This window comes from Acipenser ruthenus, chromosome 11, assembly GCF_902713425.1.
Source record: "Acipenser ruthenus chromosome 11, fAciRut3.2 maternal haplotype, whole genome shotgun sequence".
In the NCBI taxonomy this organism is placed as follows: domain Eukaryota; kingdom Metazoa; phylum Chordata; class Actinopteri; order Acipenseriformes; family Acipenseridae; genus Acipenser; species Acipenser ruthenus.
In genome coordinates this window covers 23,371,436-23,391,717 of record NC_081199.1, presented here as the reverse complement: position 1 = coordinate 23,391,717, position 20,282 = coordinate 23,371,436, and the positions used below count along the sequence as shown (strand labels likewise).

The window sequence follows — 20,282 nt, the reverse complement described above, 5'->3', positions numbered from 1 at the left end:
AACCAGAAAGAAAGCTACAACAATTACACACATATGCCGTTTTTAAACTTCCCATCCAAAAGCTTTTACACAAATATCTATGTACTGAGGGGCTGGCAACTCCTTATATTCCCACATCCTGATCTCTCAGTTACTAAAGAATGTCCTAACCTAATCCCATCCTAATTGGAAAATCAGTTCTCTATATATAACTAAAACATGTACAGGCAAATCAACCATAATAAAATCAAGCCAAAAGCTTACAAAAAAATCAAGATTTCATTTTATTTCATGTCAAATTTACTTATATTTTTACTGAGCTTAATGATAAAAAACTACACTACATATCTCATTCATGCTGAACATGCAATTTGAAATATTAAGTTATTTGTATGATCTTGGTAAGATCAGCATTTGGAAAATGTAACAATGAACTTTCTGTGCATTGGTTCAAATCTACTTTGCTGATTTTAGTTGAATTTCCTGTTTGATCAAATTATAACATGAAGTATTTCAATTTAGTTGGCCTTCTTTAACAACCTGAAATTCAGTTGTGACACCTGCTGGTCAAGCATTGTGTGTCAGTAGTAATCTGTGACAAACCAGTTTCTAGTCAGATAACACCCTCTAGCGTGCAGGACAGGTTAACTAAATGCAATTTTTCCACACTGCAATTTTTATCGCCGGCCATGGATGCCACTGTACGTTACTTATTTTCAAATATCTTGGAAATATAAGCTCTTACCAGTTCGTAGTTTGCAGTAGGCACACAGGACGTGGATACCTGAAAGAAAGTCAGAAAAACACAAGTCAGATAGCTGAACTCCACAGATGGCCTTTCGATGTTTCAGATACCAATACACACCATGTTGGCAGACTTTGTCCAAAAGCATCTTATAGCACCATGTAAATTTAATTATTCTATAGCTGTACATTACTTTTTACCTGCTTTAGGCATTGCATCATACCAAACGGTTGCATATGGGAACAATTATGATTTATTTGAAATCATTTAACAAGGATGTATCTTAGGAAACCCCATGTGGAGAACGTAACTGCAGTTGAAAAACATTACATTGTGTGTGTGGGGGGGGGGGGCAGTGACTGCTGTATAGCTGTAAATCATCCAAAACTTTCAAAACTCATTAAATCACCATTGTTAGTTTAAGAACAATCAGAGCAGATGGGGCACATTTGTGCTTAATAAGTAAGTATTTTTAAAATTAGATTTTCCTAGACCTAGCCCCTTACCTAAAATTAATTTTATATTTATTTATTTATTTATTTATTTGGTTAAGATTGTGTTCAGCTTTCACCCGAGTTCAGCATCTACTCTTTATTTCTAAGCCAGTGTTTTTAGAGAAGTAAGAGCCAACGCCATCTGCAACTTTGGAAACAAGTTTCCTTTAGTTTTGATGGCAATATACTGCTGTGCACTAGATGGCGCTGGCACTCATTAATATAAAGACACTTCGGATGATCAATATAAATGTCTATGGCAGGCAACTAGAACTGAAGAACACAGTCAAAGCACAAAAAAAACACAGTATTTGATTAATTACAATAAGGACTATTCCGAATGATGGCAAGCATCATAACAAATATATATATAATTTGAAGCTTCACACTCTTCACACAATTATTTGACTTTGTTAGGTTTTAGTTTTGTAAAATTAACAATAGAATTCCAAATAATTGGAGTTACAGTAAAAACCGGTGTATAAGTCGCACCGCTGTATAAGTGCACCACCCCCCCCCCCCCCCCCCTCCCCCTTTTGAAACAACAATTTCAGGAAAAAGCCCACACCGGTGTATAAGTCGCTCTCCCCTTTTTGAAACTTAGAAAATAGACTTATACAAAGGTTTTTCCAGTAATTAAAGACTGGAGTAAACCCTTTTAATATACAGTATATATGCGGTTTATTCCAGATGCATGGTACCATTTAAAAGTATTTTTAATATGAGTCCTGTTGCAGTGTGACGGTTTCATAGGCTATATCTTAGTCAAGCTTGTTTAATGTATCCTTGATGTTATAAGGTAAAGAAGCAAAACAATACGAGAAGTAACCAATTTTATCTGAAGCCAAAACATTATATTTATGAAGGACTGTTTATTTGGCAGCTGCTTGGATTTAGAAATACCAGATCTGTTAACACTGCTGGGTTTTTATCAGATTTTAAAACTAGACAGGTGGAGCGGGAGCTACAACCAGGTTTCAACAAGAGCCTACATGCTTCAGTATTTCCTAGAACTGATCATCAGTAACATTCAAAAGGACAGCCTGTACATGTGAATTCATCTGTGACTGCTCTCTGCTAATATGTATTACTGCTAAAAAGAATAGAATAGAATCCTGTTACCATGCTGACATATATTGATGAGTTGACTGCTTGCTTGCTTGGCAGGATGTGCCTAGTTAAGTGTTGCTCTTCTGTCACGGATGATACTGTGTAACACAAGGTAATAAGATATAAATGTGGGTCTGACCTATCTGCATGTTGTTAAGACTCTCCTTTAGGGAATTCAAATACCACACTGTGAGTTTATCATTGTCCAACGGGGCCCTTTCTTCTCCTTAAAATAATTTAATAAACGTAAGCAAATCTAATTTCTTACCTCTTGTTCATTTATTACATCTACTGGCCCCTTTGAGTGTGCTGAGGATCTTCACTTGCTTTTTTAGATGAATTCAGTGCATGAAAATGTTTCACATACAAGTACAATGCTGTAGATAAGCTGCTGAAACAGGTATGTAGGTGACATGGTTGGAGATGAACCACTGGAGTGAGTTTGAACTAGAACACATGGAGAGATTAGGTCCCAGTAAGCAGAAGCAACTGTTCACCTGCTGTGGTGGATGCAATAAATACATCTGTAAGAAATAACACAGAACAAATGGTGGTGTTTCTTATACACACTCGGAGCAGGATGTTGCAGAGGGACAGGTATATGGTTTCACTGTGGTGAAACCATGGAGATTAGACATGATGAGAGTTATAAATTAGACCACAGGGGTGATTTAAACTCACCATGATGTGCTGACTGAAAATTATATAATGCAAACAAGAACAACATATTAAAAGATCACCGATCACAGTAATCTTAGCTAAGGTATTATTTTTCTGCGTTAGAATCACTTTGTATATAATGTTCTGTTTCAGACACTGTGACTGGAGTGTTGCAGGGAAATAGGTTAATTACAATCTGGTGGGCTCTAACAACTAGACATATACAGAAGACATGTTTGAGGGTCTTTTTGAAGGCACAGGGGTGCTTTAAAAAATCACCAGGACGTGATGCCTGAAACAGATATACAAAAACAATCTAATCAAGAAGAGTACATCCGTTCAAATAACAGTGATGTTTCATAACCATATCAAGTTTTTTAGCTAGAAAATGTTAAGTTATTTAATTGAAGGCCCCTTAAGTACAATAAGTTTGCTTTTTCTGCACAGGACCCTATTAACAAAGCTCTAAAGCAGTTATTTAAATAATATTTTTCTAAAAATCAGTTTTGATCAATAAATACAAGTTTAACTATAATTGGCCCTTGATGATTTTTTTTTTTTAACAACAGTTTAAAATAGTTACATGAATATAAATCATGTTATGGCACATCTTCTAAATATATTCATACATCTCCCATCACTATGCAGAAACAAGGCTTTCCTGGAAATCCCAATGTCACTGTACCCAACCAAATCTCTTCAGTTTTTTCACAAAGAGACAGAACACGATGCGCTCAAGTCTCTTTTTGCCCAACAGGTAAACAACATTTTGGTCCAGATTATTCCTATACTGGATTTCTATGTGAAATCCCCCTTTCTCTCAACAGTGCCATGACTCATTTCCTCACTGCTCACCTTTTTCCTGTGCTACAGTACAGATAAATCAACACAAGTGTCGTTCTGGCACAGCTAAACCCCTCAAATATATATATAGTACACTATACCGTACCTGAATAACCATCACTTTCAGGAACACTTTTTGATTCTTAGAAATGGAATGCATGATTACCCAAAACAAATACCTTTTCCTGATCCTTCTATAAAATCAGCATTTACTGTTTATGTCAGTCTTTTCCTTATTACTCTTTTTCACCTTTACTAACCAACAATTTTATTCAGGCACAGTATAATTACTTTATGAGTTCTATATGCTTATTGGGTGCAATTATGAACGCTAAAAAAATGGAAACTCAAGAGCACTTGGGTTGCATCCTGCCATGTCTCCCACGTTGTGATTTTGAACAGAGCAAACACTAGATACATTATTGTGAAATGAACGTGATTGTTGCTGTGAAAAACATAGATTTTCTCTTTTTCGTGAAACCACATGGACCTTGTTTTCTGTCAGTTATTTTTCTGCATTTTTGTTTTGGGTTGCATGAAAATAAACATGTGCCACATAAAGGTCATTCTTGAGGTTTGTTTTTCTCTTCTTTATTCATCAGTCTTTCTTCACTGCTTGTCAGCTGTTGTTTGTTTTTCAGTTCACAGCTACCATGTCAACAGGATTTTTGTCTTCAGCTGCATTCTACATTGCAAAATCCATTTCCAGTCCACAAAGCATGTATTTTTTTTTAACCACTTTCACCTGACGAAGGAACTATAGATTAATAGACCGCAAATATGCAGTCGTGGTGAGCTTTCCGTCAAGTAGTCAAACCGCTTTGAAATTGCTATCATTTTCTAAAAGATGTTGAGAAAGAATGTAATTATATATGTGTTGTGTATTACTCACGTTATTTAAAAGCAGTGATTTCACAAATATGTGTGAAAGAATATGATACTGGTCCTAATCTGATATGTGAATTTACAACCCCCAAATAAAAATAAAAACACAGCTTTTCATTTGTTTTTTTGGAGAGTTTGTTTATGGTACTGTGTATTAAGTATGCATCCTTTAACATTTATAAGAAACTTTTTTTGTACAGAGCATTATGTTATATTATACTCTGTAACAAAACACAGTATGTATCTTGCATGTAGCAAAATGGATGTTCATTTTCCAGATTTGTATTCTGTATAGGGTGAAACCTATTTTTCCCACATCACTGTAAGTTTCATAAGTTGAACCTATATTTGTGTTCTGTACTTATAAATATAAGCATGGTCAGATTGGTCATATTACCTGTAACACAATGGGAAAGGAAACCTAGTTCATCAAGTATATACTGTAGTTGATTGGCCAGATGGACTGTCCAAGTGTAAAGTCTGGAAACCAAAAAGGCTAAACAACTAAGTGAAATAAGGAACTTGAAATAATGTTGTTATGCTAAGCCTTGGTCCTTATCCCCGTTAGCCTTATTCCTCACTCTTACCCTTACTCTACTCCTGTACTTTAGCTGCAGACAGGACAGGCCTGCAGCCTGTGCAACTCTGTTTTCACTCTCTATTCTGAGACTCTGATGTCTCAGGAGTGTGGAATTCACTCCCTCCAGTTACAGGGAGATAAATATTTTAAAATGATGGATTTTTTTCCAGCCCACTGTCCCGTTTCTTGCTGTTATGGTTTATCTTTCCTTTTAAAATGCCATGCTGTGTTCAATTACTGTACAGTGACAGAGCTCAAGAAAATTGAGTGTTTTAGTATTATGGAAGTACCAAAGGAGAGACAAATACAGTATATTAGCTGAGCTGATTGTTTCTGTGCCATATTTTCAGTGAAATGGTGAGATAAGAACGGAATGGAACTCTTACATAATCTTATATAGTAATGTGTAGTCATTTAGTCTGAAAGGTGCTATATGAAATAAAGATTGATCGATTGAATGAATGATATGGTCCCTATTCATTTAATTAAATGGCAAGTTTTCTTTTCCACGTCGACCGTATCGGGGACCTATTGCCATGGGATGTTGTAGTAGTCTTGTGTGGCCAGTCAAATTCGAAGCAGAAACTATATATATATATATATAAAATATATATATATAAATATATATATTCATGCAGGTCTGATCTGACTTACTGTTATCCAATGCAAAATGTTAATCAAAACAGTAGCAATTGTTTTTACAGACACATGAGGTCCAGTAATTTAAAAATAAGCTGGTGTGTTTGCTGCTCTTTTATCATAGATCCTCATTTCCACAGAGGCCAGTCTCTAGACCACAGTGGGGAGGTTTAGTTCTGCTCACTTAAGGGTTCACCACCTCTGTAAATCTCTCTTAGCACCATGCAATCTTTCACCTCTCAAAGGCAGACGGGATGTCTGTTCAACATCTCATTCCAAGTCCATCTCTTTTACAGCCCAACACCCAGCACAATAATGCTGATGTGTTATAATATATAAGACAGGCCATCCTGGTCCTATTTCATTTGGGACACCACAACAGGAACTATTTGCCAAGTTAAAATATCCCAAAAGCTGTTAAAATTACTATTGTTTATTTTTATGACAAGAGACAGCCTCACAGTATAATATGTCTTGACTTCTTAAGCTCACACGCCAACAAGGGTAATCACCACTTTAGAGTAGTGGTAGTACTAGAGCCCACATGAACACAGGCAAAACCATGAAGGCAATGCATCATTCACCCACAGATTGTGACTAAGCAGCACCATTTCCAAGCATCCTTTTCAATGTATTACATGTGCATGCAGTTTGAACAGACAGGGAATTGAATGGTCTGACTTAAATAAGGGGGTTGTGTGGAAAATAGTTTGGTGCCAACTTCTTGATGGTTAAATAATAAAGTACATGACTGTAACATGTGTGTTACAAAAGAGAGTATAAAGCACTACAAAAAAAGTGCTTAGTGCTTGTTCCCGCAAACATGTAATTTGTAGGGTTCTCATCCAAAAATGGGGAACCTTGTGTACTGATTGTGTCTGGCCATCTGTCTGCCTGTCTGTCACACCATACATGGTGAACACAATAACTGTCTTGATTATAGACCAATCTTCACCAAGCTTTTATCATACACTCCTAGTCTCCTACAGACATTTTGGATTTCATTTGGCTATAATTCAACTAGTATACTGTGGTTAATGACAGGAAAGAAAACATTGAAAGGCTGATGACAATTTCGTCCTCTACATGAAATGACCAAGCAAGTGCAACACTAACTGAAAGCATGGCTTGCAACTGTGTACTGCAGCATAGCAACCAATACAGACAACCAGAACCACAAACCTGTTTCCCAAAGTAAATGTAATTATATCCAGGGTATGTCAACATGTCTGAATATATCATTTGTATGATTATTGTACAATTTAGTATAAGAATGGCTGTACCTTTGAAATAGTTTTTTTCCAGTGTGTGGTTTAAAGAGGAAAGAGTGCAGGGACTAGGCCCTGGTTAAATGAGAACTCATTCGGAGGCACTCTGTATTTATATGTTTGAAATCATGTTCTGCATTTTTTTCCTCAGACTCATCTGTTTTGTTTTCTCTAAGCCCTTGGGGGACTATTTACCTTGAACTCTCCTTCACTGAATATCTCTGGCTCATGCAGGTTAGTTCATGTAGAGTCCAAGTGCTCATGGTTGAAATCACAGTAGCCCAAGAGGGGTTTGAACTTTAAATGTTTCAGAACTCGGCAGTGTTTACATTAAATGCTTTTTTTTTTTTTATCCCATGCTGTCCGTATCACAGAAATATATGTTTCAGCACAATTGTTTCATATTTTTTACTTAAACATCAAAGGTCATAAATCAACTGGGGAATATGATTTGTCTTTAATTTCTTTTGTATACCCATTGTAGTGCCCATAGCTTGCTGTATGACTCCCCTGCACACCATGCAGTCGTACTTTACAGTGTGAGCCACTCAGGGATATAACTTCTAATAATGGAGCTCTATAGTAAGGGGGATTGCAGCCCTCAAGGCTATATGAGAGCTTCAAAATTGGCCCTTAAGTTACCTCATGTTGCCCACCACTGACCTCCAGTATTGTGTAATGGTATTCTTAATTTTTCGAAAATGGATCTACACAACTTCAGTATCAAAGGACATATTACATTAAAAAATAATAATATAAAAAAAATATATATATGTTTGCTTAAAGACCTTTCACAGCTGAAAAAATTAGAGAAGAACAATATTAGTAATTGCCTGATTGGACACCCAGCATATATTTGATACCCACCAATTTATGTTTACAAACATGAAAGTTTCACAGTAACACTTAGATTTTTTAAATTATCATTGCTTCAATACTTCACTACAGGTGGAGTCAACTGCGATGAAAGATATAGGTCCTTTAAGGCCAATATTTTTGAACACTAGATTAGAATACAGTTAATAATACTCTGTCTTCCGTATTCATACTTAAAAACCTGTCATGCAGTTGCCGTGTAGACAGCTCAGTATGTTTATCAACTCTTAGTACTGTGCTGCTCTTTAAACTGACGACAGAGGCTTGATTCATAAGCTGTCTACCAAGCAACATCAAAAGGCATTGATAGAAGTGAAAAGAGCGGTCTCCACTGTTGCAGTTTTACCCATAGCCAATATTTTAATCTAGCTGTCATTGAAAACTTTAAAATGCAAAGGTCTGACACAAAGACTCAACTGTACATCTGAAACTCAACATTAAAAAACATACCCTCCCAATTTTAATAGGGCTCTAGCAGTCACATGCATGCTTCCTGAATTCTTTAGTTATACAGAGTACCTAGTAGGGGAGTTGGAAGAGATCAGTCAGGAGAGATCATGTTCAGTGTTTTCCAAATGACCTTTCATCACAATGTAGTGGCACTACTGTGGCAATGGTTCAGCCTCTGCAGCTAATGTACAGTGGTATGAGCCTATGGAACCACAGTGGTTGGATTTCTTGTACCCCATAGAGTTCATATAACCAGTTTTTTTCAGTAAACGGTAATCTCTAATCAAAATCTGACCAAAGGGGATATTGTGTCGTTACATGGACATTGCAAGTAAACTGAGCTGTTCTGTTTCTAACTGGCAATGACAATGTAAGACTCTGTAAGACATTATAGGACAACACCTACCAGACATACAGAAACCTTTTGTGGTTTTGTAGTGTTGTGACAAAGCCCCTGTAAACAGAATATAAGTCCTCTCGTGAGGGAAATTCAGTGCTCTGGTTTTTAATCACATTTAAAAACAACAACAGGGATTTAGTTGGTGTGAGGATATAGTTGCACAGCTTATGACACGTTTGCATTTTTGAGATGGATGATATGGGGAAGCCAATAACAGAACTTACACCTCCTTGTGTGTTATTGTACATGCTACGGTATTAATTTGCGTTTGGATAGTTTTTAAAAAGCTGCATAATAGACCGTCCGCTCCAGCTCATCCAGAACTCCGCTGCTCGCTTGGCGTTCTCTCTGCCTCGCTTCTCCCACGCAACTCCACTGCTTCGCTCACTCCACTGGCTCCCGATCATCGCTCACATCCAGTTCAAGACTCTTGTACTCGCCTACAGATGCCTTGACCAGACTGCACCCAGCTACCTCCAGACCCTCATCTCTCCCTACACCCCCACTCACCTCTCCGCTCCGCCTGCACTAGAAGACTGGCTCTACCTCCTCTACGCTCCCCTGCCTTCAGAGCCCGCTCCTTCTCCACCCTCGCCCTACAGTGGTGGAATAACCTTCCTACAGATGTCAGGACTGCCCAGTCCCTGACCACATTCCGGCGCCTCCTCAAGACTCACCTCTTCAGACAGCACCTGTAGAACTCCTATTTTCCCTCTGGACACTTTATCACTCTTCCTTAATGCTCTTTATTTGCTCTTATCTGCTCCCTATTTTACTGCATTTAATCCTGTACTTCAGAGTACTGTAATCTGTCACAAGTGTTATTTAATCTGTAGTATTTTGTATTTAATTATATCCTGATGTAACTATCACTGACACTGTTATCTGCTCCATTATTGAATTGTATTTTGTCATATACTTGTACTTGCTAGAACCGAAGTCATTGTATTTTATCTTGTTCTTAATTGTATTAATACTTGTACTGTGATTCTTGAAATGTATTTTTGTTTACGACTGTAAGTCGCCTTGGATAAGGGGGTCTGCTAAGAAATAAATAATAAATAATAAATAAATAGTGTATACCTGTACTGTAAATAATGTAAATCAAAAAGGTTGAGCAGATTAAAAGGTGGGTCCTGTCCAAGGTGAATACTGCATACTGTATTGCAAAGTATTTGCTTGATGTTATAAGAAGCAAAACAGTGAGTAAAACATTATATAATTAGTAGTATAAAACAGAGAGAATACAAAGTACCACAAATCCATTTTTGGAAAATGTCTTCATTTTGGACTTTGAAAATGAAAAAAAAAAAAAAAAAAAGACACAAAATAAAAACAGCATGTTCCCTGTGCCTCTGCCTTGCTGTCTGCCAACAAAGACCTGCCTGAGTGACATCCTTGTTTTCCTTTTTCAAGTCCAATAATAACATTTCTCAGTTCCGATCTCCCTTGTGCACTGCTCTCTGGAATAAGTGCCCTCTGGTTTCACAGAAAAGTTCTACCATAAAAGGCCTCCTCTCTTGGAAAACACAAATACAGCCTTAAGAGCCTGGCAGGCAGCCATAAACTGTGAGTACTTGGAACACACTGCCCTGTACTGAAGGAATGAGAGTGGGGTTTGGCAAAACAGCAGCCCTGGATTCGGACAGGGGGTCTGGAGTATGATGTAAAACTGCTAGAATGCACTTAGCCCAGCCATGGCTTAAGACTGGGCACAAACATCAAAGTAAGTAAATATGCAGGTGTGTTGCTGGAGTTTGGGTACTCTAGGTTAGAAGAGTCAAAGGAGTCACACTAGCTTAGATTGAGAGTCATGCTCAGCCTTTTAATTAGGGTGCACCCAATCTCTTTTTGTACACTTTTGTATTCACTCGGAATGGCAGTCTACCTGTATTACAGCAATGAGCTCCAATTGACCCAGACTTTGTTTGGTCAAAAATGCCAAACGTGTATTGTGTCTAATATTGTACGCTTTACAAGAGCTACTATGAGCTTTTATTACCCTATAAAACACAGAGGGTGGCAGGTGAATTTCCCAATATGGATACAAGTTTATTCTAGTAAAAATAATGTTCACAAGAAAGCATTCCAATTCTATAAGGCAACATTAAATTGTTATGTGTTGTTGCTGGATAAGAAAACTGTTTATATTTCTTGGGCACAGCTGTGTGTGTTGAGAAACAAATAATGATACCACACGGAGAGTGTTTACCATTTGTGTATTTTAATGATTAGAACAGTTTATTAAACGACATAATGTGCAATATACTTGTATTTTTCGAGTAATTCCTTTTAAGAATTTTTTCTCGGCAAGAATATGTCATGAGGGTACTTCCACTGTGGAATTTACCACAAAGTAATGAAACAAGTGAATTCACCAGATGATGGAAGACTGTAAGGTTACCATCACAGATTCTGAAGACAGCACCTACCTGTATTAGTGTTATTACATTACTCAAAAATACCTTTAATGCATACCTGACAACTTTTAAAAATACAAAATCGGGAGTAGGGGCGGGGTGGTGGTGCAATCCGTGATACCTTTTTTACTGTTTCCCTTGTAGAGCAGCAGGGGCGGGGTGAGGGTGTGAGGGGGTGAGGGAGTGAGGGGGTGGGGTGGTGCAGGTGCAGGTGCATGGAAGGTATGTGAACTTGCCTCGCGCACTGAATGCATGCCTGCCACAGGACTCCCCTGGGTCCAAAAACCCTGCTAGGTAGACTGGGATTGCAGTAATCACACAACTTCCATGACTTTTGCAGACATTAAAAGTTTGCTGACATAAGGGGGTTTAACAGTAGAATGTTGAGCAAAATACAGGAGAAAATCTGTCCCGGGAGATGTCCAAGAGAAGGGTCCAAAATACAGGAGACTTCCGGGGAATACAGGACAGTTGACAGGTCTGTTAATGGCATTTATTATTATTAAAGATTATTATTATTTCAGTTGCACAACAGCAGCAATGCAATGTGTCTGTGATAATGGACAATGCACTGGTACAAGTCATTCATAGAATCTTACCACATTATCACATTTTTAGAAGTCAGTGGCATCACAAATGTACAGTGTGAACCAAGACATTCTAAACCATATCACAGTTAGAAACACTGCAATATGTCTCCAAAATCCATTGTGCTGCCATTGCTGGTAATGCCGTCTGCTAATGGTTTAAACATATACAAAATACTTTTCTTGTAATGGTATGGATTTGAGGCTACACATTAAATTCTTTATAGACACCCTGGTTACTTCTAAAGCAGAACTTTAAGGACTTTTACCCTAAAGATATGACATACATTTTATGAGGACCTAATTTAATGTGGCATTGTCTTGGTGTAGGGCATGTTTTCCTGGCATAAACAGGGTCTACCCAACAATGCTGTACTTGTACCCTGAAGTTTTGTGGTCTTATAACTGAAGTGTCCCAAGACTAAATGTCAGGAATGTGATAAGAAGCACTGTAGCCAGATATACATATATATATAGCAGCATTCACATATCCTGAACATGTACCACGTATTAATTGAACATTTAATGCATCTTCAAAGTTGAGCTTAACTTTAACTCCCAAAGTAAATATTTGACTATTTGACAATAATAACTGACTAAATAGCAGACATATTCATCATACCTTTCCAGTAAAAAAAACAAACAAAAAAACAATGATTAATTTCCACAAAGAAGTATCTTAGTTGTAGGCTTCTATTGAGTCTATATATATATATATATATATATATATATATATATATATATATATATATATATATATATATATATATAGCATATTTATAGTCTATAGTCTATACCAGTGACACCCCCCTTTCTTAGCATACATTTTGTTGCCACTCCTCCTTTATATTTTAACAGGTGTTTTTTTCCGGATTTAATGTAAATTGCGTATTTTTCCTGAGATTTAACCACAAAAAGTCCAGATTTAGCTAAATACATAAGAGCATCACAAATTCAACATTTAAAATCAGTCTGTCAATCTTTCTTTTTACATTTAGCGAGTTTCTAGCAAATAAATCTGTGAATTTAAGTATTTTTATTTACCTTGGCAAGTCAACATTTAGCTAACATTTCTAACAAATAAATCTGTGAAAAAATACATGCAACTTAAATCATGCAACATTATCATTCAGCAATAAATCTACAAAAATAAATCTGAAGCGGTATATCTGAAGCTAACATGCAAGCCCATGCCCATTGACGCGTTTGATTTGGCATTGGAGCTACACTGAAAGCGAATGACGTGAATTTTGTATCTACATCCAAAGCGAATATTTTAGCAGAAACTGTCACTTGACCATGTCCTTATGTCTCTCGCTGTTCTCCCACCCAATCCAACGCAAGAGCTCCATTTACAACACCACTCATGCAGCACATAGACTACAGAACAAGCAAGTGAAGCCAACACACGCCAAAGAAGGAGTGAAGTCGCCACACACCCAGGAGAGAGAAATGGCAGGCGAATGGCAAAGAGAGAGGTCCCTCCGACAGGGGGAAGAGGTCAAACACATGCAATCACGCTCGCAGTAATACAACACAATACACCCCCTGCACCCACAAAACAGTACACAAACAACTATTTACATAATTTCCCCTTCTCTTCCACCTTCTCCCACAGTCCCAAAAGTCCATACTGCTAAAGCTGTTGCAGGTGGGGCTTATCCTGGAACTGGGGTTGGGGCAGAGGCTGGGGCAGGGATTTGGACTGACCCTGGGGCAGTGCCTGGAAATAGAGCTGAAGCTGATCCTGGATGTGGTTTTGTGGGTGGGTTGGGAACTGACTGCTTCTGAATGGTCTGATTCACTCTAGTCACTCGTGACTGGTGGGAAAAATAGAACACTTTTCTATTCCTGTGGAGTCGCTCACTTCACCCAGACTGGCCACTCGTGTCTCTCTGGTGGTGTAGCCGCACCCCTACATTCCAGTCACTTCTAAATTATTCGCTCGCTTCCAGTGTAGATCCACCTTTACACTCCAACTTTTAAGAATGTGTTTGTTAACATTTATGTATTTAGCTAAATCTGGATTTGTTTTGGTTAAATCTAAAAAATAAGCGATTTACATTAAATCCAGGAGAAAACATCTGTTAAAACATTACTGCTTTTTTTTTAAACTTCTTGTCACATACATGGAAGTCGCCATTTCGGCTCTGTTCACTGCAGTTTCACTGAAACTCGCCACTTCAAAGATAATTTTTCCAATTCTACAAGTCCTAGAATGATCGTCAATTGCTCATTTGAAAGGTAACAACTTGGACTAATTAGCTGTCATTTATGTAAATGTAAAAATGTTCTATCCTTTAAAACATGTTTTTACAGAACTGCCCCTTTAGTCATAGTCAAGCCCCCCTTACTGACTCTCTGTGCACCCCACTTTGCGTACCACTGGTCTAGACTGCCAGATGTCTATTAGTCAGGCATACAAAATTGCTTTCCCATCAAAAGGTTCACTTCAGCCTATCTCATCTGCTTTGGTGGGTCATTTTGTAATACAGGCATTCCAAACAGTTCATGGTCATTTGCAGTGGTGATGCACAGAGTGCATTGTGGTTTATAGTGGTCAGCAAAGCTATCCCACTTGTTTTATGAACATTGAGTTTCCCATTTGACACAGACTGTGTAAAGTGTGTATTAAATGTATAATTTTTCAGCATAAAAGCAAAGCTGTTTACAATTTATAGTAACTGTCTGTTTGGCTATGTTTCACAAACGTTTTCATCAGACCATATTTTCTTTAGTCAATTTGATAGTTGTCAAGCCATGTTTAACAACATTTTATTATATCCCTGGTGGTGTTGCTGGACCTGCAAGTGTCTGTCAAGATCATGGCAGTGTGCAGTTGTGATTTAAAGACTGTTTAAGGCAGTTTACAGCCAGAATTATCAAAACATCTCCCACAGAACAAGCTGTTTGGGGTTGCTCCACTGGCTTTATAGTGCAGCAGCACCGCACCATAAATTTAAAGAAAGTAAAACAAAAAACAAACACATCAGAATTCCTGGGCCAGTTTACACAAAACATGCCTGGGTACATCTCAGGTTTGTAGGCTGTGTTGCAGTTCCTTTACAAACTAATCAGTACAACAATTTAACTTCTGCTTCAGCAACTAACATTGTTTTCACACTAGGCTGTTATACTGTAACAAGCACACCCTCATCTTTATTTTCCATGTATCAATGCCAAATAAACAAAATGGCACTACACTTCAGCATTACACAGACTCTCTGGCCCAGATTCATAAAAGGATTGCGCATGTTTTACGGCCTGTAACAGGGCCGGGAGCCCTGTACATGAAAAGTGGGCAGGGCAAAGCCCTGCTGTTTAAATATATTGTTTATTTATTTATAGAACGGGGTACCCCTCCGCCCCTGTGCAGTTTATTGTTTTGCATTTGTTTTATTGTTGTTGTATTATTATTATTATTATTATTATTATTATTATTATTATTATTATTATTATTATTATTATTATTATTATTGTATTTGTGTGTTATGAATAATTTATGTATATATGACGGCGAAGTGTCGTGTGTTTTGTTAGGAGTAATTAGTAAACTTGTGCAGAAGGTGGCCATCTCCCGAATTAATTAAGTGATTAATTGTTTGCTAAATCGGGCGATGGTCACCTGCATATAAACCTGCAGATCTCTGCACTTGTGGGGTGGGGGGGTGTTCAGAGGAGGAGCGAGAGCGAGAGCGCGAGGCGAGAGAAATATCTAAAAACAAAAAGTATAGGTTCAGTGAAGGCGATTGCCCAGCCTGACCTGGGTTTTGTGATTATTTTGTGTTCGTGATTTGTTTTTGTTTACCTTTTTATCTTTGCACTGTTTTTGTGTTTAAATATTTGTTTTATTTTTGTATTATTTAAAATAAACGACGCGCGCTGCACCTTTTGCCTGCATGCAGTACTGCCTTTGTTTGTTTTCTTGTTTTGTTTGGGTTCTGTATTCTTGGATGGGATTTACAAAACACACGCAATGGCATAAACACGCAATTAAGACGTGATTTGCGGTGGCAATGTCTCTGTGTGCTTTAGTCCTTGATGCATATGTAATTCTGTATATGCATATGTAATTCTGGGGCGTTTCTGGACGAAACTGCTAAAATTGGGAGGGAATTTTGCAAATGAGGTATATTCCGTTATTAAAGCAGCCGGTAATTGCAGGCCTCGTATTTGCTTGATTTGCCGCAGTGATACAGTAGGCTATATAAAAGGCAAGGTGATGTGGGAGACTTGTCTGCAGCAAGAAGGAGACATCGTTTTCAAGGACAAAGAAACATTTAATAACATTTTGCAAAGAGCTAATTTTTTAACCCTTCTGATCGTCAGTTTGTAAATTGCGGTTTATGATACCATATTGTTTGGCAAACTCCAATTTTCAATGCATGATTCATAGCTTACATGAGAAAAAAGAAAGTCTGCAAATAGGGAATATAGAATCAATGTAAAAAAGGTTCTTATAAGCACTTAAAAAGGTCTCCCCACAGTGGCAAAGCAAGGTTCTAACGAGAGCATTTACTTCTAGAGTGTAGGCATTATTATAAACACGATGGAGGAGATTAAGAAAAGATGGAATGATATTTCAAGGCGCACTAAAGAAAAAGTCTCATATACATGTGTAACAGGGCGAGGAGCCCTGTACATGATTGTCTAACAGGGTCTCCCCCTCTGCCCCTGTGTCTCATATACATGTGTAACAGGGCGAGGAGCCCTGTACATGATTGTCTAACAGGGTCTCCCCCTCTGCCCCTGTGTCTCATATACATGTGTAACAGGGCGAGGAGCCCTGTACATGATTGTCTAACAGGGTCTCCCCCTCTGCCCCTGTGTCTCATATACATGTGTAACAGGGCGAGGAGCCCTGTACATGATTGTATAACAGGGTCTCCCCCTCTGCCCCTGTGTCTCATATACATGTGTAACAGGGCGAGGAGCCTTGTACATGATTGTATAACAAGGCCTCCCCCTCTGCCCCTGTGTCTCATATACATGTGTAACAGGGCGAGGAGCCCTGTACATGATTGTATAACAGGGTCTCCCCCTCTGCCCCTGTGTCTCATTTGTGTTATTTTGTATTTATGTATTTATTATATAGGACGAGAGAGGTGCCGTCTTTCAGGGTCTTGTATTTGTTTGTTGTATTATTATTATTATTATTATTATTATTATTGTTGTTGTTGTTGTTGTTGTTGTTGTTGTTAGGATTTATTTATTTATAAATGTGACGGCGTAGTCGTGTTTTGTTATTGTTTTGTATTGTTTCACATCGTGGATGGGAAGCCCCATTAACATTAAAAACCTTGTGTAGAAGGTGTCCATCTCCCGAATTAATTAAGTGATTAATTTGTTGCTAATCAGGAGATGGTCACCTGCATATAAGCCTACAGCTCTCCCTGCTCTGGGTGGCTTTTCAGAAGTGGAGAATGAGAGCAGAGTGAGAGAGTGTATTATATTATAAATGGACCTAAAATATAAATAGGAACAGTGACAGCAACTGCCCAGCCTGTCCTATTGTTTGTGTTTAGTGTTCGTGATTATTTTGTTTAAACTTTTATTTTTGCTCTGTGAGCAGTATTTGTTTTGTTAAAACCTTTTATTTTATTTGTGTTTTTTTTAAATAAACGGCGCCGAGTTTGTTTTCTTCCTGCATCTGGACAGAGGGACCGATGACGCAGTTAGTTTGTAGCTGGAGCAAATACAGTACAGCTGGTTGTAGGCACATCTGAATAATGTAGTTATATTATAGACCATAGATATGCTTTAATATCATACATAGAGTCAGAAATACAGACATACATAAGAAATAGGAGAGTTGTAACTGCATAAGAATTTAAGAAGATATAAGTCGTAGTTAAACTGAAGACTTTTCGTATGCAGCTGTATGGAGTTATTGTTGTTGGACATATTGCTGTACAATGGAAGGATTTTCCACCTGTTTGACTGCCATGGATGTAAGTAAATAAAAAGTATTGTTTCTGAAGTTTGAAAAGTCTATACACCTGGAATTATTCTATATGAAATAAGAAGTTGAACTAATATGCGAAGCACAGTAACTGGAAGATGCGTCGCAATGTATAAGCAACCTACTACAAACTCTGGAGTGGTACATTTGTTTATTAAGAAGCCACCACACATTCCATATTTTATTCCTTTGTCCTGGTGATGTATTTCAAGCTTGTAACACATCTTCATGCGCTACAAGTAAAAATCTCCACTTCCATATTGGTAAATTTCAGTTTTCGCTTCGAAGCATCCTCATCGCCATGGCTAGTACCAGGCTGAGACCTTTGTGTGCCATTCATTTTCTTTTTGACCCAAATCCGCTATTTATTGTGAGAGGTGTGTAATTCTCCACCACTAATTGCGGTGAGGGGTATTTAAATTGTTTGATTGCGGAATCGCCTGCTTCACCTAATTAGTCTTATAAAATAGGTCGTTATTTTGAGGCTGAGTGCGGCCGTACTGAACACGCACATTACATGGCTTTTTGTGGTCAGTTTTTCCCCTTCATAAATTTGGGCCTCTGTGTCTACGTAGAAAACAGTACCTACACAGATCTTTCATCATACCGCAAATATGATCCACTTACTACCAATGCAGAATGACTATAAATTAGGTTTTTGGCTAAGGACTGCCAAGGACAACACTACATTGAATATTGTACCAGTCTTGGCAGTCAACACTCAGGAAAATCATATTTTGGGTAAAATAGAGAACATATACTCCACCCAGTTATTCAGCATTGTTACGAAATTAATGATATTTAGGGTACCACTGAACTTGTGAGATGGATTGCTCATTAAAATCCTCCACATCCCCAGTTGTACTGCTTTCCTAGAGGTACTGGGCCATTATTATTATTATTATTTATTTCTTAGCAGACGCCCTTATCCAGGGCGACTTACAATTGTTACAAGATATCACATTATACATTATTTCACATTATACAGATATCACGTTATTTTACATACAATTACCCATTTATACAGTTGGGTTTTTACTGGAGCAATCTAGGTAAAGTACCTTGCTCAAGGGTACAACAGCAGTGTCCCCCACTGGGGATTGAACCCACAACCCTCCGGTCCAGAGTCCAGAGCCCTAACCACTACTCCACACTGCTGCCATTCTACGTGTGAGATGTCTTGCTCATTAAAGGGTTAGCAAGATATTTAGTAAGTAAAGGGTCTGAGAAAAAAATGGGCAAAACAATCCCCACTTCTTTCTGTAAAGGCCAAAGGTAACACTGTGAATAAATAGCAATCTATTGTGTGGAAAATAAAACCCCAAAGACAAATACAACCTAATGTTTACATTTGATAGTGTGTGTGTGTGTGTGTGTGTGTTTTAATATGTTCACTCTTTTTTGTAAATGTATTTACAAACAACATACCATTTGATTTTAAAAGGCATAGGTCACCTTAAAGAAAGGAAGCCAACCTGATTCTTGTGCAGAAGTATGTATTGCATATGGTGTAGTTATAAATAAGTGGTGGGTTTCAAACATGCAATTTTCTATTTACAAAAGGGTAGCAACTCAAATAATGAATAATTCTAAAACAATCAATATGAAATAGGACACACATTTAAATTAAGTACACATTTGTTATTAAAAGATAAATAAATACTTAAAGTCCCTCTTTGGAAGTAGCTAAAATCCAAGGCAAATGATAAATCCTTTCAGATCGATAATCTCCTAACCAGAAAAATAATTCTGACATAAAATGAAAATTAATCCACTGATTATTCAAACCAAGATTCTCTTAATTTCAGAAACACACACATTAAAACGATTTGGTAAATCTAGCCCATACAGCATTTTCTGAAGTACATTCCTGGAAACAAATACTATCTGCCTTTTAAAACAATATCTTAATTTTAAGATGTCAAAAGACTACAATTATTTTTCTGTAGTATCTGAAAACAGGACCCTGCGTGACCAGGAATAAAGATTACGGTTTGCCTTACACCTTATTCTTTGTTAATAAAAACTTTAATTTCCACCAAACTAGGCATCCTGAGGTCTCTTGTCTTCGATACACTGGGAGACACAACTAAGTGTCAACTGCTCGCATCACAGGCGATGTAAAGGTTAAGCAAGGGGAAATATATATTTTTCACAGCCCCACAGCTATGGCCAAAAGTTTTGCAAAACCCTATAGAATTAACAAATTTTACTTCATAAAATCAAATGAAACCTGAATAATGTTACTTTAACATATTCAATTGTATACCGCTTTGTAGTTTTCCATATCGTTAAATGAAAAAACGGACAAAAAGAAAAAAATCTAACATGAAATACTGTGCTACTATTATGGCTTCCGGTAGACTTTTGCAATATAATTTTGT

At 37.6% G+C, this 20,282-nt stretch overlaps 1 protein-coding gene across 6 annotated transcripts in view; it reads right to left on the bottom strand.

Moving 5' to 3' along the window:
• The window catches only part of LOC117426356 (tensin-1-like), a 309,710-nt gene that overhangs the window by 149,244 nt on the left and 140,184 nt on the right, over window positions 1–20,282 (bottom strand). For all 6 annotated transcript variants that reach the window (XM_059033470.1, XM_059033468.1, XM_059033471.1 and 3 more), the window contains one exon: window positions 725–763. In XM_059033470.1, coding sequence (XP_058889453.1) covers window positions 725–763 — 39 coding nt within the window. The remainder of the gene's footprint in view (window positions 1–724; window positions 764–20,282) is intronic.